This window comes from Fusarium proliferatum (assembly GCF_900067095.1).
Source record: "Fusarium proliferatum ET1 genome assembly, contig: FPRO_scaffold006, whole genome shotgun sequence".
In the NCBI taxonomy this organism is placed as follows: Eukaryota; Fungi; Ascomycota; class Sordariomycetes; order Hypocreales; family Nectriaceae; genus Fusarium; species Fusarium proliferatum.
In genome coordinates this window covers 1,976,810-2,000,178 of record NW_022194795.1, presented here as the reverse complement: position 1 = coordinate 2,000,178, position 23,369 = coordinate 1,976,810, and the positions used below count along the sequence as shown (strand labels likewise).

Genomic DNA, 23,369 nt, shown 5'->3' with positions numbered 1-23,369 from the left:
GTGAATAAGCCAATATGCTAGACTGGCGACTTATGTATAGTACAGTGTTGTGACTGACGAAGATTCCGCCGCTGGTCTTCATACTAATACCATCAAGGCAACTGAGACTTTAAACGCGCGTAACCACGTTGAGAAATCAATTGAGATCAAATTTCCCACGAAATGCGGATTACTACATGGTACTACCATAGAAAGTTTGCTCCTGAGACTAAGTTAGCCACGTCAGTGCAAATTATCGACCTGGGTTGTTGCAATGGGAAGATTGAGTGAGTGTTGGACAAAACGTTGTCTCAGATATAGCAAGGGCCGAGGCCACAGGGAAAGTTGCTCTCCTTCGAAACCAAAAGCACAGGTTGTTCACTAGGTACATGCGTCACCCAACCAGAGAAGATTGCAAAGTTGGCGGGAGTTGTCTTTTTAGCTTTAGAGACTGCATAGAGATCGAGCCTAAACTGGCAGCCTAGGACAAGGATATTGAGCCAAGCACAGAAGAGGCGCGACAGATGGTTCGTATGTTGTCTGACTGCAACCGAAAATGACGCCTGCCTTCCGACGTGGGATTGGTGGGTATGTTACAACGGCGGGGACCCACATGTGCTAGCCTCCCATTTCCCTGATGCTGTGAAATGGTGTGGTGGTGGTAGGATAAGCAGCATGACATCCATGATTGAGAAATTAAACTTGTGGCTAAGATTGTCTTATTGGCAACCTTAGTGAGTTGGCTGTTGGCGTAAACTTTGAAAATGGAGTCTTTATTTACTTCCGGCAAGAGAATTGGTTGCAGATAAAGCATGTGCTAAAGGTGCAGTAGACTCGATACAAGTAGATCGGCAGATAAGAATCAATGCATGGAATATCCAAGTTTCTGCGACGTCCTTTGTTAGACTGGTCTCGCGTGTATTCGGCGAGGTCAGACGGCTGGGGCTGGCCCCCTTGTTCCTGGACCAGCGCATCGACATTCCCACTAGACTAGCTGATCTGAGATTAGCGCTCTCTGTTCCCCTAGCACTCTGCTAAGCCACAAAGAGCCAAGTTAGATAGACCAGAGCAAAGCACCTTGTCCGATAACACCCAAAGTCAATCCCCCTCCTCGTTGCTCAGTCCCGACCACGACATTCGTTCCCAACTCATCTCTTGACCGGAGCACGGTATCGAAACATATTGACGATAGCATCGATTGTCAAAGGCCCACTGGGGCGTTCTCAGTATTATTTCGGCTTGGCGACCATTGTTTACTTCTTCAAGTCTACGGCTTTATATCGACAACAACAGGGACAACTCAGGTCTCGCGACTGTGCTGTATCTTGCTATATTCACCGATATAGCCCCCAGTTCGTGATTCTGGCGGAAACACGAGAAAAAGAACAAGAACCAGACCAATTTCTCGAAGAGGCATATTTTGAAGAATTTAGGACTCGACGGCTTGACTTTGCAGCCCAATATTGGCCTTGTTGCTTGATTTCCCCGACAACTCTCACCCTCCCCTCGCCAATGTTATTCATCGACGTTGTAGCAGAAGGAATTACCGAAAAAGCTACACGTTGATATATTGCCTTTCCGTCCCCGCGTCGTCACGACGTCGGCCGCTTGCTCTGTCGTCTTTCTTGTCGGTCTTGAATCGGGCGCTTAGCGCACTGTTGCCATGTTACGGCCTGGTACACCGTTGACGGTGCTGCTGTTCGCAGCTTTTGCTTTGCTACTGTTAGCTGTTATATCAACCCCAATCATTGAAGCCATTCCACTGAGCGACTTCGGTGGTGTAACATATGGCGTTTTTGGCTACTGCCAACAGGGCAAAGGATGTAGCGGTATCGGGGTTGGATACGACACTGGTCAGTCTACCGTGATGTTGAAACGCGTTCCCTCTTTCGAGTCGTACTGATGCTTCTTTTAGCCAAATTAGTTGGGGATGATAGCCAAGCCTTCGACTTACCATCTGGCGTTCGGAATACGCTATCTGCCATTCTTATTGTGCATCCAGTCGCGGCACTTATTACCCTTGTCATGACTATCATGGCGGCTGTGTCTCACTTGCACGCTCCCTCGCACTCGACAAGATATCTGCTCATTTTATTTATCTTCCTCCTCATTGACTTCCTGGTTTGCTTGCTAGCCTTTTTGATCGATGTGCTTCTATTTGTACCACACCTAGCATGGGGGTCTTACCTCGTTCTTGCTGCTACTATCCTAGTTGCCATGAGTGGGTTGGTAACTTGTGCGATGCGTCGCACTCTAGTCAGCAGGAAAGACAGGCAGCGACGTATCGCTCAGAATGCTGAAATGAGCGGCGAGAATTATTACAACAGAACTGCTCAAGATAAGACGACTGTGGAGCCTGAAGTTTCTCGACAACCGACTCTTCCCACCGTGAGTGGTGGCAATGGTGTACATGACAATCTCCCGTCCTTTACAACCTTCGAACAGAAGAGTAGAAGCGACCAAGCTAGCGAAGAAGCCATCCCTCTGACCCGCCGGACCACGTCAAATCGATCTCCAGCACCCCCTAACGATGTGGCAAGCGTGGGTGAGGTTGCAGCCTTTAGCAGGAACCCACAGAGGCAAGGTTCTCGCGATCAGTTTGGCAACCCGATCGACAATGCTACTGACCCATATGCGACGCGGAGAGGACCTTCTCCAAGCATGAGTAACCGCGGAACAGGAGTTGGAGGAGGCTACCGCGGTGGAAGAGGGGGTTATGGTCGTGGAGGATATGATAACTATGGAGCACCAGTCCGAGGTCGTGGAGGCTACGGGCCGCCTGGAAGGGCTGGATATGGCTCCAGAGGAGGACGAGGAGGCTATGGACAACCCAACCGAGGAGTGTATGCTCCAAACGGGATGAGGGGAGGTCTAAACGCGCCCCCAGGATACAATAATGGTCCTTACGATCGGAGACCGTCACCCGCTCAAAACTTTGCTCAAGACATTCAGCCGTCAGAGCCATCTAATGGATATAGCTCGACGAATCCTTCAATGCCGAGTGTGAACACTTACACTGCTTACAGCCCAGAGTCCACGTTGCCTCGAGCTGAGTCGCCGCCGCCTTTGCCAGGAACCGAGCCTGCCACTGTTGGGGGTCGCGCAGTAGAAATGGATGCAAGTCCGGCTGTTCAGCATCATGACGGAGGAACCTACGGACAGCTCCGGGACAGTGACGCGGATGTTGCAGGTATGGTTGGACTCCAGCAGGGGCAGATCCCACAGCGACATGATACGTACATGAGCGAGGGAAGTAAATATAGCACCGATGAGTATGGCTCCCGCTCATGATTTCTCCACGATGCTGACCAGATGACCAGGCAATATGTTCCACCCCGCTCAGGATGGACTCAAGGTGATGGCAGAAATTCACCCCGAGCCCCGTCACCTCTGGTAACTGGTCAACCGAGAGCTGAACTCACTGAAAGAAGGACGCCGCCTGTTGTCCAACAGCCTGTGGCCACCGGGAATAGCAACTATTATGAAGATGTTGATCCCCGTTTCGCCTCCGATGCACCACCCGCAAGTAACAACCTTCAGCCGCCCCCTATTGAGCCTATATATGAGGATATTCATGCCAACAATGCGGGGACTCGAAGCCCTGCCGAGTCTGAGCATTCAACATTTACATCCATATCCCAGCGTGGGATCAACCCACGTTGGAACCCCAACCCCCCACCGCTACCGTACCAACAAGGACCCCCTCATCGCCGACCAGCACATCAACAACAGCAACGTCAAGACATGCTGTTGGATACCCCCGACTTTCAATTGCCTAGTTCACGGACTGGACGAGGCCCTGGAATGGTACCTGGAAGCGCATACCCACCTGGCGGTTTCTAGTAAATCTGCCTAGTCAGCTTCTATGGTAGTATCATGGTCATTAGACTGGGTTATTTCTAATATATACCCCACCCTTTCCTGCTGTTAGGGTGTTCATACCTTTCCATTCTTCTTCTTATTACGGCCGTATGCTAGAAAACACAATTGTCCCTCAGACTAATCTAGTGTCTTGTTGTTGGTTAAATGTAACAACTGTGTTGGTTTACCATTCTTTATCCTTTATGTATTGCATTCCTGAAACGTACATTTTTGTTTCTTTTAATTCGATGTCATGGAGATCAGGCACGGTTTTGTCCCATACCTGACGCATTCTTGTACCCCTATTATCGTTGTTTTTTCTTTAGCTATAGCGCAGGACGCTGTGATTCCTTGACAGTTGTCGCATGACAAGCTACGTCTGATGTCAACGGAATCCACATCGTCTTGAAGAGAGGGCGTGCTGCTAGCAAGGTTGTTGATTTGATTAATTGATTGGTTGATTGAAAGAAAGAAAGAAAGAAAGAAAGAAAGAAAGAAAGAAAGAAAGAAAGAAAGAAAGAAAGAAGGAAGGAAGGAAGGAAGGAAGGAAGGAAACACGACGTGACAATGAGCCTCTACAGTTAAAAGTAGTCACTGAGGATACATCTATTGGGATGAATGGGAGGAGGGAACAAATATATAATTATACATCTTCGTCTAGAGGAAGAATAATGAAGTATCAATCGAACTGGGTTCTTCTACGCATAAGCCGAGGACCCCCAGCTGAAGTTGGGCAATCCTCTTTGTTTGCATTCGAGAACTGTACCTATAGAAAACCACGACTTGATACTGCTGTTTGCGCATGCAATCGCTACATACGGTATCTGGCCAGCTAACGTATCCAGGTAACTTAGGTATTCACCGTCATGCAAATTGACTCTAGGTATCAAGTGGCGTAGGTACATTCACCGTCAAGACCATTCAGAGTTCCCCTAAGCTCGAGTATGTGACTCGAGCTGAAAGAGCAACTGGGCCAGAGCCTTTCCCTAAGGTTGGCTGGCTGGCTGGCAGACAGACCCAGACCCCAGTTTCCATTGTAATGGCAAACTTAGTACTAAAGTACCTACCTCCTACCGGTCACTTCCATTTCGTTGGACCTCGCCTTTCATACAGCGCTTGCATCGCGGTGATGCATCCTGACACTGACAGTCACTGCTAGTCTTGGCAATGAATAACACAAGGGGTCAGAGAATTCGAGTGCCTCGTTACAAATTGAATGAGGCTATTGTTGCCTCTGCTTACCTACTCATGAAACTGAGTGAAGAAGAAAATTATGACATTCTGCATATTCTGCCAAAAAGAAGCATCATCGCCAAGCCTACAAAGCTGGGTAAATACCCAATCTTCATCCTAACTCCTACATATCTTCAACTTTTGGATCTTGTGGCCAAGTGTTTCGCCGGATTTCTTTGTATGTTCTCCCATTTACCTCTAGTTTTGGTATATGGCACCTTCCTGCTCTTACGAGTTGCGTAGCACGGGCTGGATTTAATAAGGAAGGCGCATACCTTCAGTCTTCCCCGTAGTGCTTCTTGCCAATACCACAACCTACACACTTCTTTCTTACTCCCTCCCTCCCTCCCCGCCTCTCTCTCTTCAATCCCATCTTCCTACCCTCGACTTCGGTTTTATTTCTCCAGCCCGATTCCCTGCACAAGGTCGGTCACTTGTGTCAAAGTGATGGCAAAGGTGTGAAAGCCCACTCGTTCTTAAACTAGGTATCTTATACGGCATTACGCATATTGGCCACCTCTGCATTTCTACATTCCTTCTCACACTTTTGCAGAAGCATCATTCTGCTAGATATTCCCACGACCTCATCTGCATCCACACTCAGACAGATCTGGACCATCTAGCAAACCAAATCTAATAGGCACCTTCCTTGAATCCCAGAGATACTGATCGTCCTTACCACCTCCAGCGAATAAGATATACCAACCTGAGCCAGCATGGAGGACCTGTCTTCTCCCATCAGCATTGCTTCGTCTACCCCAACTGCTCCAACTTCGGCTTCAAAAGTCACTTACACCACTGCTGGCACCCCGTACAATCCTAGCACTTCTCAGCCACTGCAACCGCCTGCCCGACGAGGTCGCTCTCTCAAGTGGCCTGCCGGTCTCCCTGCAGCTGGGTTATCTCTGCTTCCCAAATCTGTTCTTGCCACTCTGCCCCTCAAAGCTGGATCACAACCATCGACTCTTCAGCAATACAGCCCTCAGACGCCCTACGACAGAGCATCCAGCCCCTTGAACGATACAGACCACAGATGCATCAACATGTCCGCCCAAGTACCCCGAATCGTGCCTTCTGCGACTCCATCGCCACTTACGTCCCTTTTCTCCGAAGCTGAACAAGATACACTTACTGATGTTGACGCAAGTGAGGAAAGCGATGAAGAATGCGAACTTGGCATGGACCCGTTGATGAATATGACAGTAAAGTCTCTTCACAACCTGGCTTCTTACCCAAACCCCAATCAGAAGCGAGCTCAGAAAGCCCTTCTTCGTGGGCTTAAACCAGCCCTGGGCCTGAAGACGACAACCCGTGTTGACGAGCCTTTGGCTCCCATCACTCGTTCCTTTGGACTCCAAGATGCGTCCAAAAACAACAACAACGCCCTTCAAACAGTGTTACAGCCGCCACAGGCAGAGAGCCCTACCCTCGGAAGATCTTTTGATGACGCATTCTGGAATTCCCAGCCCAATAAGTCGCACAGCATTCCCCTTGGCTCATCCCGGAGCTTCAATCGCGCAGTTGGCAGCAATACCACCCGTGCTCCTGGCACCATGGCTCCTGGTGCCGGCGCTCCACGGCCTTTGACTGCCGGCCCCCCTGGTCAACGCCAATATCGACCATCGACCTTTGAGTCAACTTTCAAAGCACTCCATACCAATATACCAAGCCAAGATGTCAAGCAAGATGAAGACGAAGACGTTCTTATCATTACGCGACAGACTCTACGACAAGCAGGCATCAGTAACAGTAGCGTAGCACAGAATATATCGTCGTTTGAAGCAACTGCTTCCCAGGCTTCACAAACCGCAGAGGGTTTGGAGGGTTTGTCTGCCAATTGCAAAACCACCCGGCCAAGTGCACCCACAACCGCCGTGACACGAGGCTCCCAGTATTCTGCGAGAGGACCGTCATCTTGGGGCTTAGGCACTGCTGCGACATCTGCATGCTGGACATCATCACCCGAGCTCAGCAAGTCTCGATACACATCGGGACCCAGATTCAGAGCACCAAAGGAACTTCAGGCCTACAACAATAAGATCAATCACGCCTGGTACTACGGAGCCGATTTCCTAGTAGCTACCCCAAGCGGGATTGCTTTGCAGGTCCAGCCTCCCAAGGGAAAGGGGCAGTTTGGTGCAATTGGGGATGGTCGTCCGTCAAAGAAAGGTGAATTCCATCGCCGACTGGAAATTGAAGACGCCAATCGCATGTCAGTGGCAGACCATGCTCGCCCACTGTTCAATATGGCACATGCAAACGTGCAGCAGTTCATTGAAGGCGAGTGGAACAAGAGCCAGGGACGTGCTACAGTACTACAGGCAACCAAGTAGAGGCTGTTAGTCAGGAAGGAGGTGATTGGCGACGAGTATGAAATATTTCTCATACGATGCCCTATACACGACAGCATGGAATAGTTTCTGAGAAAAAGTATGTGGATGATGACGACCTTGCGTGACTGTTGCAGGGCGGGCAGGTTGGATGCTTTTTGGGATGGGCTCTGACGGAAGCCAGTCACGATGTGAGCGGCGATGTTATACTTACACGAAACAACGGCCAAGCAAATGTATTTCGGCCGACCCACAACGTTGGCAGTATAGGAAGAACGGGCAACTTAGTAGTCCTTAGCCGGCATACGAAAACGGAATATGATGAACAATTATCATACTTGCAACGGGAGCGTTGAGCCTCTTGTGACTGGTGTGCAGCTGGCTAAGTACAACGTGACCCATAGTTATGCGTCTACTAAAGCCAAACTTTTCCTTCTCAAAGGGATTCCGAGAGTTAGGAACAGAAGTATGTTGATATACACAGGTGTAGTAGCCAGAAACTTTGATCTTACTATATGTTGTGTAACAGGCATCACTGAAAACAAGCTCGCGATGAGGAAAATTCGATAGTCTAACTGGTGACGGTATATCCCGTAACCATGCTATCCTTGATGCTACCTATGTAGCTCTCGACTTGTCATGGGGTGTTGAGTATACTTGGTGCATGGCGGTGATGGCACATGTCAGAAAGTGACAATGACCAACATTGTTCTTGGGTACGTTGCCTTTTCAAGCTAGCACCAACTTTAGGTTAGTAGTTTTGAAGAGAAGATGAAGACAATTGAAGGAGAGTGTGAGTGGGTCTCATGACGTTGGGAACCTAAGGGGCCTTGTTTTTTTTTTGGGAATCTCATGTAGGTAGACTACATAATTTCCTTTCCGCAGATAACAAGTAATGGGACACAGAGTTAGAAAAAGTTGAATTTGCAGTTACAGAGACGTATTCTTTAGGTCATTTTGAAATAGACTGGATTTCGGAGGCTCTGACTGGAGATTTTGTGTCAGATAGTGTCTGCTCCTTACAGTAGGTAGGTAGGTACCCTACCTTAGCCCACTTCTTTTTACTGCTGGCCTCTTTTCCCTTCTTTCATTTACAAAGTTCAAGTCTCTTGATTGCATCCTCTTCCCTTCTTCCTCGGTACCGGTCCTGAACTACAACCATCGCTTGCTACCTACTTTCTGGCTCTTCGTCACCACGAGAATCCGTCTTTTTGTGCGCGTTAACGCATGACCCAACAAGAGCGAGGATACAAGTGCAAAGCGGGAACCGGACGAGAAACCTAGATTTTACCCACTCCAACGAGAAAAGGCCACAATACCAATCGATCGCTCTGCAGGCCAACCGGAGCACAAACCTGAGAACAAACAACTTTCGCGATAAATTCAAACAAACGAGATACAATACAAAGATGGTCTACGTACGGCAAAAGGAGCTCCCCGCGCTCCGTGAGTACAAATACTCCGGTGTCGACCACTCACTGCTTTCCAAATATGTCCTAAAGCCCTTCTACACGAAATTCGTCATCAAGTGCTTCCCTATGAGCATGGCACCGAATCTGATCACTCTGACGGGGTTTTCGTTCGTCGTTGCGAACTTCTTGACGCTGCTGTGGTATACTCCCACTCTTGACCAAGATTGCCCCTCCTGGGTGTATTATTCTTGGGCACTGGGCTTGTTCCTATATCAAACGTTCGATGCTGTGGATGGAACTCAAGCGTAGGCTTCTTAGAATCGCATTTGCCATGTATTGAATCTGTGCTAACTAAACGGCCAGGCGCCGAACTCGGCAATCCGGACCTCTGGGCGAACTCTTCGATCATGGGGTAGATGCTTGTAATACCTCGCTTGAGGTCCTTCTTTTTGCTGCTTCTCAGAACATGGGACAGAGCTGGCAGACGGTGGCAGTATTGTTCGCATGTGAGTCAACACTGGCGGCTCTGTTGGGATGCGCGATGCTAACTTGATAGCCCTCCTGACCTTTTATGTTCAGACGTGGGAGACTTATCACACCAAAACTCTCACTCTTGGCATTGTCAACGGACCCGTCGAGGGTGTTCTTGCGATCGTCCTGGTCTTCGTTTTCACTGGCTACGTTGGGGGTGCTCATTTCTGGCAGCAGAGCATGTTCCATACCATCGGTGTGCCCTTCACCATTGGCATCCCATCCTTCATCTACAACCTCACATTTACCGAGTGGTATCTTATTCAGGGCAGTATTGTTCTTGTCTTCAACACTGTTGAGTCTTCCCTCAACGTCATCCGCGCTCGACGTGCCCGTGGTGACCGTTCTCGAGGTGCGCTCCTTGGCCTCGTGCCTTTCTTCAGCATCTGGTCTATGGTGGTTGCCTACCTCTATCTCCAACCCAAGATCCGCGAATGCCATCTTATCCCATTTGCCCTCTTCGCCGGCCTTGTCAATGCCTACAGCGTCGGTCAGATGATCACTGCTCACCTTGTTCACCTGCGTTTCCCCTACTGGAACGTGCTGGGCCTGCCTCTTGCCTTTGGTGTCATCGATTCATTGGGTCCCATCTTCCAGCGTTACCTAGGGTTTGGTTGGCCCAGCGCCCTTGGCGATAATGTCTACCAAGTGGCTTTCATGTTCATGATGCTCGGAACCGCCGTCGGCGTCTACGGAAGTTTTGTCGTTGACGTAATCGTTACCATCTGCGATTACCTCGACATCTGGTGCCTCACCATTAAGCATCCTCATGTTGAAAACGAAGGCGCTCAGACCAATGGCACAAAAAAGGACTGAATGACTGATATAGGTCCATGTCGATGGGTTTATGGCGGTACAGGGGCTCGATCCCCTGAATAGAAGAGTCACATGATAAGACAAAATAATTGGGCTCAAAAATAGAGACGTCGGTAATTCCAGGTTCGAACGGAGTAATGGAAACGTTTCATGCAGGATTGGGAATGAGTCAAGGTATCTAAAGAGGTTTGAAAGATGGTTATCGCGATTATTACATATGTCACGGTCGGGAATGTCTTTGGTTATCACGGTTTTCGTGTAGAAGTTTTGTATGATTTGTACGAGAAACGGGCTTGGTTCTTTCTTTTTGGAGTTCTGCAGCGTGTGTTTGTATAACGTTACTGTAGCTTGTAGATGCCATTTCTATGTCTGCTGCCAATTTCAACAATAGATAATTTTCTGCGAATCTGTATGTATGTATGATCATATAGATCCAACACCGTGGGCTATGCTTTCAAGATCATGCCGATCGAAGGGGGCTAAGAAACCTTTAATAGAAAATATTTCACTATTTTTGCAACTAACTATACTTGACTTTCCAAGATCCTATAGCATGGCCGTGCATATGGCAGACATTTGTTGCGTGTTTGTGAAAACCAATCCAAAATTTCTTGGGAGACATACGTAAAGCCTTGAATACAAAACGCCGCGCCAAAAAGCCCCGACGGGCGGGGTATCATCTTCCACCTAGTGTCTTAGGGTAATATACGTCAATCATAATGAAGCCATTCATGTATCCTTTCTTCCAATTGGCCCTTTTGCGCCTTGCCGCTCACTTAGAGAAGATCATCAGTGCCGCTCGCGACACTCTGTTCGATGGCATTGGTGATTGAACGCTCTGAGAAAACAGGACCCTGGCCATCACATCTAGCGCAGTTCTTCAGACGCTCGCTGACATCGGCAATATCAACAAGGCCTTTCTTGAACAATTCGTGGGATATGATAAAGTCCCATGTTGCACCGGCAGCTAGGAGACGTTCACCATCGTCTGAGGTAACGATGCGGTGTGAGGGCGACTTGTTTGTGTGATTCTGCAAGACGTTGGAGTAGAAGTCGGTAGGTTTGAAGCGCAGAGGCCCGGTTGCAGGCTCTGGAGAGATGGAACCATGGCTCATGCGGGAAGTCGCGCGAAGAATTTCGTTCTCGGTAGATATTTTCTGGAGATCTCGCTTTAAACGTTCGTTTTCGAGGGATGATTGTTGCTGGGCGGCCTCAAGGCCGGCAAGCTTTGCCTCAAGGTCTTTGACATGCTTTTCTTTCCTCTCGCGGAAGGCACGCTGCCTGTACAGCCATATGTTAGTCAAGTATTAAATCGTCGCCATCAATCGCATTTCGAGGTCATAGCAATGTTGTGTACCATGAGGTCTACTCGCAAAAAAAAAGAAAGAAAAGAAAAGAAGAAAGAACAAGGCGGTAAAGGAGCGGAGACGTACGCAGCGCGATTCTGTGCTTTCCTCCGAGACTGAGCAGGAGTTAGGTTCTCGTCCTCCTCGCTGCCCCCACGGGCAACGCTCTGCTCGTCAGGGGAGGCATTCCTCAATGAGCCTCCTTGCTGTTGATGGGCTTGGGCCTGAGAAGTATAGCCGGGAGGTGTCGGGGGGCCCGGAAAACCAGAGGCAGGCTGGTGAGGGTTTGCATTGAAGCCTTGGGCTGTGGTATAATCGAAAGACTGGAACTGATCATTTTGACTGGCAGAGAGGCCGTCGTAGTTTTCCTATACGTGGCAAAGCAATATGTCAGCAAAGATGCGCTAAAGCTATGAGATAGACGAGCTGCAGGTACAACGCTGAAGATGCCGAGATGGTCGTGCTTGTGAGGCTCAACATTGCTAGAGTAATGCTCAGGTAAGGAAACGCTAAGGCAGGGCTGCACCGGGGGAGTGGGGGAGATCGCGGAGAAGGGGTCGTTTACTGACAGGCGGGGATGCATTGAAGTCATCGGAGCCGGCGGAATGCGAGTGTGACGGCGTCAGAGGAGGAATCGGCATGAACTGGTGATAGGGCTGAGGGTTGGCAAAGTTGTATTGCCCGGTGAAATCCATCGTGAACCTTCAGAGGCGGTGGTTGAGGTTGAGCGAAGGTTAAACGAAGCAGGTGGAGCAGAGCAGAATCGAATCGAGTAGTTGGATGGGAGTGACTGTGACCACACAAAATGGACGAGGAGCCCGAGATGAATGAGCGTGAGCGTAAATGAACCAAGATGTGATAAGTCAATGCTGGTTTGAAGAGACAGAAGCGCTTCTTGGTTAAAATAGTAGAGAAGAAGTTGAGGATGGTTGTATGGGGGGCTTGGCTCTAGGTTGGTGGATGAATTAACTAGGTGCTAACGAGGCGGGTGACGCGGGTGGGTGAAGAAGAGAGAGGGGGGCAGAATGTTCAGGTGCAGACCGATTGACCAAGGTGAGAGCGAGCCCCAAGAGCACAGAGCACAGAGCACAGAGCACAGAGAGCACGGGCAGGGCAGGGTAGCAAGTTGGTAGGGAGGTGGTACGGAGTACGGACGGAGGAGTACAGTAGGTACTGTAAGGCAAGGCAAGGTGGTAGCTGGAGCCTTAATGAAGCATAACGTGCAATGCGTTTCACGAACGGGGGGACGGGAAAGGTTGGGCCTGGGCCCTTTTAAGAAATGGCTGAGACTCTGCGATCTAGGCCGAGCTAGGCGACATATGGCAAAGCTAGGTGCCAATCACGACTGACACGGCATTTGCCTTTGACGTGCATATTGGCCGTTGTGTATTAGTCGTGCCAACAAGCCAGGGTCGGATATTAACATCGTGAGCTTCCTAACTCGAGCATTGCAACGAACTTCCAAATGAGAGACATTTTTGGGTGATCAAAGGCCTCACAAAGGTTGCCGAGTATTACGGAAAGGGTTCCATGTCGCGTTCGAAGCTAAAGTGTCGCCTAGGAGGAGTTTCGATGGGGGAGCTGCAGCAAGGCGGCCGACGTTACTGGCCATTTAATTCGTCCCTTATTTCCTTGCCTTTACCCGCCAGTTCAGCGCTGCTCAGTTATCTCCCTGGAGCCCAATGGTTGTGCAGACGTTAAGGGCAAGTCGTGAATTAGTCCACGAGCTTGAGGCTAGAAAGAAAAAATGCGTCTCCTGCACATGCAGGCAGGGCTGGCTACCTTGAACAGCATGGAACGTTGATGCAGTAATTTAGAGGGAGTGGTGCACACTGATCAGGCCCCTTGACACACTGTTCTTATCAGCCAGTATCTTGATTCCATTCATTTCGCGAGCCACCACTTTTGACTGCAGAACACAGTACCTTAGTAGTTTCGTGAGTTTCTGAAGTCTGTGCTAGCGCCAAGTTGACATCCAATGTTAGTCAGACAACTCTCGGTTCAGATATATGACGGCCTCAGAACATGGAACAAACGACGGACGGACCTGACAAACCGACTCCACTGGCCAGAGTGGTCCTAGCAAACGTCAAAGGTTCCGTCTAATGCACAATGGTAAAAATAACTGTTGCCTGATCCCCATCGCGGTTCTCTTTCCTCCTTCTGCCCCGAAGCCTGGTGGGTCGTTGGCGTGTAGGTAAGCACCTCAGGGTCGTCTTTCACATGGGGGTTCAAGAGGATCTGCGCTTGACATATCAAGATCGTATAAGCCAAGATATCTTGGTATCTACATATCTCCCTTGAACTAATACGCTCCGGATTTGTTCGGGATTTAATCAACTTTGTGCAGTCCTGGCACATTGGTTTCCCTTGCCTAATCCGGCAATATCGTGCGCCAAACAGTATATCCATCAATGGATAACGACCTACCTCAACACAACGCCATGAATGCATCTCGCAAACCTCTCAACGGCCCTCTCATTCCCATTCCCAGCCTTACAAGGACAACTGCTGAAGCTTCTTCGGCCCTATTTGCACACGCAGACCCGTATTTTGATCTAGTATGCTCAGCCTGGTCCAGCGCCCTCGATACAACAGACAACAACTTCCTCAAGCGAAGCCACATCTGCATCCGACTCTGCTTAGTCGGCCGCCCGCCCGCATTGCCCGCCCGCCGCTTAAGCAAGAGACCCTCAAGAGACCCCCGACTGATCCCGTAAAGCAATGGAGAGCTTGAGCACAAGTTTTTTTGAGCCATCTCTGCTCGCTTGCACGTGGTTCGGCCTGAGTTCTGTGCTCTCTTGGGCAACTTCTCCCAACTTTGGCCGGGTTTGTTTGGGGAAGATATACACAAACTCGGCCCATAGAATCCGCACATGAGAGTAAGATATTAGGGTTGGAGGGGAATTGCTACGGCGCAGCTGTCGAATTGGTGTGTTGTTGCTAATCGCCTTGACCTCCAGAATCATTAGAACTGTGAGTAAGGTAGTTTGGCTCCTCTACTCCTGTACGCAAATGGTCAAGTAGTCAGTCAGCAACCGCACCCACAACCCAAAGACATTTGCTCCGTTTAGGTGCTTACTGACTTATCATCGCGCTAGCACATGGAAGTCTGTATAACCAATTATACAGTACCCAGGCGCCTCTTCGCGCAACCCCTGCTGGACCCGTCGGGCCTCTCTGTCTCCAGGGTCTGTCCTGGAATGGTCAATTCCTTGGGTATCTAAGTAGTTGAGCGGTATCCTAAGACCCTTGGTACATGATAAATGCAGTCGAGGGTCCTAATACCATTCCCCGTGGAATGGGAAACCGACACTTCTCCCCGGGAAATCGGACTCATATGTTGCACCCACGATATGGTAACCCACCTAGGGTATCTATCTGATAGGCGCAGCTTTGTGTAGGTGCATGCGAATGCAACTCGCAAGTTGTCAAACGTGGGGAGCAATCAACTTGGATCTTACGCACCCTCAGGAGCAAAACCCGTGCATAATAAGGTAGATCCCGCACTCGCTCACCTAAAGCCTCAAGCAGATAGGTAGGTGCTGCCCGCCAGCCCTCTTCACCGTTCCGACTTTTGCCACACCTTAGATACTTACCTAGGATAACATTAAGCCGAGAGATTGGCATTCAGACTAGGTGTGTACGTGTTGTCACCCCAATACCAATGGTCGGGTACCTTAGCCACTGTGCCTAGAATGTGATGAACGGATTGTTCTTGGTGCCGTTATTCCCGACTTGCACAATCATCATACTCACGTAAGTGATATTGATCCACGAAGCTAATGTAAGTCAGACGGCCAGGTGACTGACTCTTGAGGTTTTAGCGAGCCCAGCTTAGCCCAGCTTAGCACTGCTGAAACTCAATTGTTCCATTTGCGGAGTGGCTTCTTTTCAGCAGACCAACCCAGCCTATCTCATACCTGGGACACTTTTAATCTTACAAGTCTTTGATGTTGATGTTCTGGATATGTTTATTTCCTCTGACTCACAACTTCACTCGTTACATTGTGTTTAACACAAAAGAATCATCACGAGCTTACAATAACATCCCGTTTTGACCTACGTTATACAAACGGGAAACTTCTTGGCTGGAATATTCAAATCTTTTTTTTGTCATGATCCCAGAGACTATCTGTGGTGTTATCTCTTGTTCTCCAGTCTCCCTTTCTCATCTGAATTTTAGTAGTTCTCACATTCTAGAAATCCTACAGCTTCTAGATCGTTTCAACTCATTAAGGCAAGAGTCTCTTGGGTGTACGAGGATAATAGCTTGCCAAGTGCACGCTTGGAAGGTTCAAATACCACGCAACCACACGGTCCAAGCCAATACCACCGCCACCGTGAGGGGGAACACCGGCACTGCGGAAAATGTCGACATACTCCTTGATGCCTTGGCTTTTAGGATCGATACCCTTTGTACGAATTCGTGCTTCCAGGGTCTCCGGAACGTGAATACGTTGACCACCCTGTTGAACAAGTTAGTGACGACTAGGCAAACGATATAGGAGAGGGTGCCATACAGAAAGAATCTCTTGTCCACGCATGAAGAAATCGAAGGCATTAGTGACCTTGGGATTCTCGGGGTCCTCCAGGGCATAGAAAGGTCGTGCACCCTCAGGGAACTTGTCAAGGACGTAGAAGTCGGTGTTGTACTTTTCCCGGATAAGAGCACCCAGTGCCTTCTCTTGTGGTGTGCTCATGTCCTCTTCGTCGGATACATTGCGGTACTCCTCTGGGCCCTCAGCTCTAAGGAGCGCCTGGCCCTCAGCGAATGTAAGGCGAACCTCCTTACCGGGCTGGGGCAAAAGAAAGTCCTCAGAAGGGTAAACTGTTCGAACAAGAGCAATCTGCTCGGCACATCGCTCCTGAAGCCCTCGAAAGATATGAAGAAGAACCCCCTCGAGCATGTCGCGGACTTCGTGGTAATGGTCCTCGATTTCCATCTCAAGATCAAGACCGGTGAACTATTGATGTAGGTCAGCGCTGTCCTCTGTGTGCACGAGGGAGTCTGGTAGGGCAAATAGGGATATTTACTTCTGTCATATGTCTAGGGGTGTTAGAGTTCTCAGCTCGAAATACCGGCCCGATGCACAAAACACGCTTCCGACCACCAGCAATCTCGTACTGCTTGTAAAATTGGGGAGATTGGGCCAAGTAAGCCTGCTTGTCAAAGTAGGGCATGCCGAAAACGTTGGATCCTCCTTCAGAAGCAGCTCCAATGAGGCAAGGCGCCTCAAATTGGACAAAGTCGCGAGCTTCAAGGTACTCGACAAACAGCTTGCGAACGGCCAGTCGTACATCGGCGATGGCTTGCTGAACAGGAGCTCGCTTGTGCATAACGGGGTTGTTCAAATGGGTTGCCATGCTGGCACCAGGGACGTTCTCAAGGCTCAAATTGTCAACGCCTTCCTTGACCTCCTCCACAGGGCCACCAGCGTCCTCATCGTCAAAGTTGGTAACAGGGCGGTTAGCAACAGCAAGACCCATGCCAAGAACTTGAGGGCCAGGGCTGATAACGTAGCACTTGGCGATATGTAGCTCGTAATTGGAGACCTTCACACTCTTGACTGGCTCCTGGGGCTTCACAACCTTAGCTTCGACAAGAATGTAGCCTTCTAGATTTAGACTACCAATCCACTTGACCATCTGCTTAGAGACAGGTGCGCCTTCGCTGTTAGCCGCGACGACACCCTGGATAGCCCAGTCACGCTCCTCACGAAGCTCAACGAAGGCCATCTTGGCACCTTGCATGCGCGCATTCTGGATCCACGCACGAAGCTTGATGGTCTTGCCGAGATGCTCATCGCTCAGGTTTCGAAGCTTGACTCGCTCCGCATCGATCTTGGTAAGATGAGTGGAATCTCCATAGTTATCTTTAGCGAGGTCTTCGGTATTCCCAGCAGCAGCCTTTGCAGCAGACTGTCGGGCTTCGTGTTCAGCAGCTCGGCGTGCCTTCTCAGCTTCCTTCTTAGCCTTCGCCTCAGCCTTCTTCAATGCCTTCTTTGAGGGGCCAGCCTCTCCACCTTCGACAGCTTCACCACTAACGGCAGGAGCCTGGTCGGCGGGAGGGGGGGCAGCAGCTTTCTCAGCAGGGGCGTCAGCCATGGTAAAGTCACTCGAGTATGTGTTTCGTAGGTGTTGGGTTTCGTTCTCGCGCAATCACTTTGTGTCGGTTGACGAGGGAGGGTTGGTATAAAAACACGCGATTGGAGGTGTTTCGATATGGCCAAAGCTAGGGGAGGCTCACGACGAGACCGGACTAGAATCAGGAGATAGTAACGAAGGTGACTGTGTCGGTGGGAGAAAATAAGGTGACGCATAAAAATGTGAAGTGGTGGTTGCCCATCAGTCAGGCCGCGCAGCGGGGTTCCTGCCCCGCCATACCAACCCATTTCAACTGCGGCGTCATGGTGGGGTTATCCAAGCACCATCGTCTTCAACACCCGACCCGACGGGACCTTATTATTAACCCCAGCATTTTGGTCCAAGGAAAATGCCATCTAAACGGCTGCTTTTCTTTTTTAGTGTCCATACACGCAAAGACCACAGGCCCCAGGCTCAAATTAACAGCTATTCATATTAAGTTTATCATACATCTCCCCAATGTCCCATCCTATATTTGACGAAACCATTTCCATCCAACATCGCGGGATTTGACAACGCTGGCGGGATGTACCCGTTGTGGAAAGAGATTCGCTTCGTCCTGAGCCTCCATCGCCTCGCTTGTCTTGCCTGCTCCTAAACGCCGGCACCGAAAGAAATCCTGAATGATATGATATGCAACCTATACACTAACGTCACCACCCCTTTCAACCCCACATCCGTATTCCCATGCTTCGAGTCCTGAATGGCACCCTTCCTCCATGGTCCGGGCAATACATACATCCCATCTCATTTGTCCTCTTCTAAGTATTACTATAAGCGAAACCTGCCGCCCCAGGGACGCTAGCTTGGGTGCAGAGACTCCGATTTCTCGCAAGTGAACAAGTTGATATGTTGATCGCCTCGTGCAGCACATCCAAGAATTGGCCGATGAGGGTGGAATGCAGTGGCTGATATAGGCGAGCTGCGGTTTTGTTGTAGAAAGCTTGAATAGGGCTCAACATTCGAAAGCTCATGCCCATCAAGATTAAAGACCTTCACTGCGTGGGCCGATGTACCCCTGTCAATAGAGTTAGTTCTAGCCCCTGTGATTCATGATCCTTGCGCTGAATCAATACTTACACTGCAAAGACTGGTAGATGTTCATGAGTGCTGGCTGTTCTAAGTGTGTCTCGTGTTGTCTGGAAGGAGTGCAGCGGCTTATCCATGCGAATATCCCAGATTTTGACTTTGCCATTTCTGCTTGCACTCAGGAGCTCGCGTTGTCCGCCGCGCTGCATATGTACGCTCTTGATCCATTGTCGATCTGACTCATCCTTCCATTTGCGCACCATGGACTCTTGAGGTCGGTTTCTGGTGTCAAAGACTCGAACGGCACCGTCGCCGAAGCCGGCAACAAACATGTTACCCGTCATTTGATCCGAGGTGAGCGAAGTCACGCAGGAGCCCGAGCGTGCTGGGATATCCATGACACACGTCTCGTAAGCGGCATACCACACTCGAATTACTCGGACATCGCCAGCAACAAGGACTCGACCAGTGACTTGTTGCCAGTCGAACACCATGCCGGAGTTGACGTTACTGGGTACCATGTGTGTTAAGGCACGCCAGGATGATGCAAGTTCAATGGCTCTATCCGATTCGTAGTTGCGATAAACTCTGATCACACCGTCAGATGATCCTGTCAGTAACATCGCTTGGTCGTCCTCGTTGATGAACTTCATGTCGCTGATTTTTGAGCCTTCTGGATTACCGTTACTGAAACGGCTCAATCGTCCTTGCTTCTTCCAGTCCCATACGTAAACAGTGTTGCCGTCGTCCGCTACAGCAAGATGATCTTCGAATTGATGGAAGGTCATCTTGGCGGGTTGAGCACCATTGTTGATGATCCCAAGTTGATTATTCCATTTGTGACTTCCCGCTTGTTGCTTCAATGGCTGAGTTTCTCTGAAAATGGTTTCATTCCGAGCTCTTCGCCACAGACGCTCATTGTATTCGGTACTTCCAGGCTCATCTGCCTCACTCGGCTTCATCTGTGGTTCACGGAAATACTCAATTGACCATTCCAGGAATTTGCTCCTGAGGGGCAGTGCAGGGGGCTTCATCAGATCCCGCTCTTTGTATGCGCCTGAAAACGGTTCATGCGCAACATTGTATTGAGCCAGCGATGATGGTCGATCGTTTTGTTCTGCAGGCACCGGTACTTGATTCGGTGTGAGTTTCAGAGATGGTGATCGAGGCAAAGTCGGGGTCGTAGGTCTTGATTTATCCTCATTGGTGACCAGTGATGGAAAAAGCAAGCTCGCAGTTCTACGAAGGAGTCCTGGAGAGGGTAAAGGCTGCGAGTTAGAAGTGCCGGGAGCATTATTTCGCTGACTTGCACTCGGGGTATGCTTGTGTGCCGTCCTTGCCGTACGCTTTCGAATCTCTGCCATGACTAGCTGCGTCTGAACTCCGACTTTTGAGCTGAGCAACGCGTTGTGAACAAAGTCTACAACGATAGTCGCTTCGCGTTGTACCTCAGGATGAGGATCCACACTGAGAACGAGAGCCAACTTCCACAACGCCATATATACTGTGTTATGAGATAGGCCGTGGGCCATTGGGTTGATGGTACCATCCTTGTTGCGATTATCCGGCCTTGCGTAATGCAAGCCCATCTTGTGTTCCTGGCCGTCATCTTGGGGAGGGAATATGAGATACTCCTTCTCCTCAACCAACTGTTCGTAAGCTGCAACTAAAAACTTGCTCTCAAAGCGAATAGCAAAATGAGAAAGGAACACAATGAACTCCTTGCGGACCATTGGGCTTCCATCATTACCCATGTCGAGTATCGTCCATGCGATAGACTCCTCAATACGGGCCACTTCCTCTGTCAGATCAGGGATACCCAGAAATGTAGTCATGGCATGAATCATCGCTGCCCGTACCTCGCAACAAGGATCCCTCACGAGATAAGCGAGCTTGACGTATGCATTCTCCCTGATTCCCCGCCACTTGGCCTCTGGAAGGTCTTGCCAAAGCTGGCTTATACAGAGACAAGCCCACTGGCGCAGAAGAGGGTTCTCTTCGTTTTGAAGATGAGTCAAACAATATGACATAATCTCTGTTTGGTTACAGACCATTTGCCCATTTTTGTAATCCTTGCATAGCATAGCGAGAATAAAAGCGCACATTGCCTTGTGTTCGTCGCTGTCAACAACAGGCAATCCTTCGGAGGGCTTCAGAATCTGTGCGAAGTAGCTATAGCCGCTATCTTTGATGAGGTCCTGCTGACAAGAAAGGTCCACTGCAATGAGACGGGCCCAGATAAAGACCATAACTGGCTTTAACTCGGCCGCAGCCGACTGTAGGAGTTTAAGGACATACGGGAAGATGCCTATACTGAGAGCGAGCTGAACAGACCACGGGCCTAGGTCAAGAAACCGGCCGAGTAGGATAAGAGCGCGAACCCGGTGTTGCTGGCTGAGCAGTACCTGGAGCACAACCGGTAACTGGTCGGGTGACTTTTGAGCCATTGCATCGCCCCTTGTAAGATAAACATCGAAAGCAGTAAGCTGTTCTGTGAAGAATGTTGAATTTTGATATTCATAGTCAAAGCCTTCGCTTTCTTTCTTTTCAAGCATGGGGAGCTGAGCCAATGCCATGTCAACGGCTAGATCCCAAGTCTCCCACAATGGATGCTGGTGGGTGTCGGGCAGCTTAGGATAGGACTGAGGATGACATCCGTAGACCGTCATGACGCGTTGAGCAAGAAGAAAATTGCGGAATAGCGCTGCTACCATCAGGTCTTGTCGAAAAAATTTCCGGAAGAGATCACGAGGCAGTGTTGTCCACGCAATGCTGTCTGTGATAGCAGTGAAGATCCAGTTAAGTTCTCCCAGTGGTGTTCGCCGCTCCTGCAGGCGACCGGGTAGCTTTTTGGCCCGCTCTGGGCTGATGTTGGTCTTGAGGGGGTTCTGCAGAACAAAGAACCACAGGGCCATCTCAATGGGAGTGGTGAGGCAAGCTGTGAACAGGTCAGCAGGCAAAAGAGGGTTTGTCGGTAGATTCTCTTTGACAGCGCAGGCGGCCAGATGAATATAAGGCCTGAAATTAGTTTTCGTGTAGTTTGGGTCGCGCTCTGCGGCCTCCTCCTCCTCTTCTTCATGCTTTTCAACAAATCGATGGTAGTTATTGAGAATGTTGCCGGCTTCAGAGCAATCCCAGACAAAGATGGTGGGAGCTTGAAGCCAGTGTTGCAGGTCGTACAGTGATACAGGGATGTATTGTGTGTAATTCTTATTAAAAACCCAAATTTCGCCTGATGCAGTTGGCTTGGGCACGCCGTGGCCGTTATAATGAAGCAAAACACGTTCGTCTTTAGCATTTCTGCGTAATGAGATGCAGAATTTCTTTGTCTCCTCGACAGAGGGATCGAGATATTGTTTATATCGCGCTCTTATCGCAAGTGTTTCGTACTGCGCCTGAAGTGACTTGCCGATATTCTCGAGGGCTTTCTGGATGGGAGGTATTGTAGGATCTGTCCATGCCTCGAGCTTCGCACCTGGGTTGGTCTTGAGCTGGTCGGGGGGTTCAACTCCTATATTCAAACACACCGCGAGAGCTGCAGACACTGTTTTTAATCTGTCTCTCTGTCGCCAATCTTGAAGTTCGTATTGTAGTGGTTTGGGTTTGCCTGTCGTCTCATGTCGCTTATCGGTAAAATACATGTACCAGTTCTGGGGGTATAATTAGCTAGGGAAAACCAAGGCAACGTAAACATCGTGCATGAATGGTCTCAGAGCCACATCATGGACCTATTCCTCTGGGGCTGATGCAGAAGACACCTAACAGGTGATCAATTTGCCGAGAGGCTCGAGGCTGGTGCCCGAGGTGCTTGTTTCCACGCGCCAAGGCATACTACAGCCAGGGTTTCTTTATCTTGCAACTGTCGGGCATGATACAGAGGCTGGATGTATCCGAGATGACTGACCAGCAATTTGACATTATTGAGAGGGAAAACTCACATTAGCCAGCTGAGATATGATGTCTTCCGATTGATAATGGTCCTCAAAGCCATGTCTAGCACCCCATTCAGGTATGTCATCTTCTGTTGGCTCAGGCTCTTCCATCGCCCGGGGCGCGTAGTCACTCTTCGATCGGAGGAGCATTGGCTTGGTGGGCCGCGTTTTCTGGTGATGCTCGATGTCGTCTCTTGTTTCGAGCACTATGCTTCCGTTGCGCCGGTTTGGCGCGCTCAACGGTCGTTGATCATCGTCGTCGCTCCTGGTAGCATCGTTCGATGTTGAACGGCCGTTCATCCTGGGTCGCGCTGCCGAGGCAGTTCCGTTGGGCTCAACGGTAGGCGCAGAGGTGCCGTTTACGTCGGATCGCAGCGCCATGACGCCCGAATAACTATAAAAGTGTTACGGTCGACGCAGGTAGTTGGTTGTGGCCGAGATGCGCGGATTGTCGTGACGAGCGCGGGTTGAAGTGTCTAGCGTTGGTGGAGGAGCTTGGAGTGAGGCGGGTTTGGCTGGCTGAGTAGGTGTAAATATGTGGAGGAAGTGACGTCTATTGGAACGACACAGCTGTCATGGTCCTCTGTGTAGCTCAAGCCGGCATTGCGGATGATAGCCCTCTATTTGAGCCTGTTTCACTATGGGTTGGTCACTGCGCTTAGGTGTAGAATACTCAGAAGCAGTTGGAGGACTTTCGACTGTGGTTGGGAGAAGCCAATGATGAGGTCCAAAGTTCGTTGGCGGCTGACCAGG

The 23,369-nt window shown here is 49.8% G+C and overlaps 6 protein-coding genes across 6 annotated transcripts; 3 read left to right on the top strand and 3 right to left on the bottom strand.

The window, feature by feature from the left end:
• Positions 1 to 1,642: 1,642 nt before the first annotated feature.
• On the top strand, positions 1,643 to 3,822 carry FPRO_09708 (uncharacterized protein; the record flags this gene model as incomplete). Its single annotated transcript, XM_031233128.1, has 3 exons — positions 1,643 to 1,832; positions 1,895 to 3,251; positions 3,300 to 3,822. The coding sequence occupies 3 exons, from the start codon at positions 1,643 to 1,645 to the stop codon at positions 3,820 to 3,822; spliced, it is 2,070 nt and encodes a 689-aa protein (XP_031082996.1).
• Positions 3,823 to 5,789: 1,967 nt separating this feature from the next.
• FPRO_09707 (uncharacterized protein) lies at positions 5,790 to 7,406 on the top strand (the record flags this gene model as incomplete). The annotated part of the gene is made up of 1 exon (XM_031233126.1): positions 5,790 to 7,406. The coding sequence occupies one exon, from the start codon at positions 5,790 to 5,792 to the stop codon at positions 7,404 to 7,406; it is 1,617 nt and encodes a 538-aa protein (XP_031082995.1).
• Positions 7,407 to 8,812: 1,406 nt separating this feature from the next.
• On the top strand, positions 8,813 to 10,162 carry FPRO_09706 (uncharacterized protein; the record flags this gene model as incomplete). The annotated part of the gene is made up of 3 exons (XM_031233125.1): positions 8,813 to 9,120; positions 9,179 to 9,321; positions 9,372 to 10,162. The coding sequence occupies 3 exons, from the start codon at positions 8,813 to 8,815 to the stop codon at positions 10,160 to 10,162; spliced, it is 1,242 nt and encodes a 413-aa protein (XP_031082994.1).
• Positions 10,163 to 10,938: 776 nt separating this feature from the next.
• Positions 10,939 to 12,203, bottom strand: FPRO_09705 (uncharacterized protein; the record flags this gene model as incomplete). Its single annotated transcript, XM_031233124.1, has 3 exons — positions 10,939 to 11,443; positions 11,596 to 11,876; positions 12,078 to 12,203. 3 exons carry the CDS (start codon positions 12,201 to 12,203, stop codon positions 10,939 to 10,941), a joined length of 912 nt encoding a protein of 303 aa, XP_031082993.1.
• A 3,540-nt stretch (positions 12,204 to 15,743) lies between these two features.
• On the bottom strand, positions 15,744 to 17,616 carry FPRO_09704 (uncharacterized protein; the record flags this gene model as incomplete). The annotated part of the gene is made up of 3 exons (XM_031233123.1): positions 15,744 to 15,977; positions 16,032 to 16,475; positions 16,546 to 17,616. 3 exons carry the CDS (start codon positions 17,614 to 17,616, stop codon positions 15,744 to 15,746), a joined length of 1,749 nt encoding a protein of 582 aa, XP_031082992.1.
• An 840-nt stretch (positions 17,617 to 18,456) lies between these two features.
• Positions 18,457 to 22,997, bottom strand: FPRO_09703 (uncharacterized protein; the record flags this gene model as incomplete). The annotated part of the gene is made up of 3 exons (XM_031233122.1): positions 18,457 to 18,673; positions 18,736 to 22,334; positions 22,623 to 22,997. 3 exons carry the CDS (start codon positions 22,995 to 22,997, stop codon positions 18,457 to 18,459), a joined length of 4,191 nt encoding a protein of 1,396 aa, XP_031082991.1.
• Between the last annotated feature and the right edge of the window lie 372 nt (positions 22,998 to 23,369).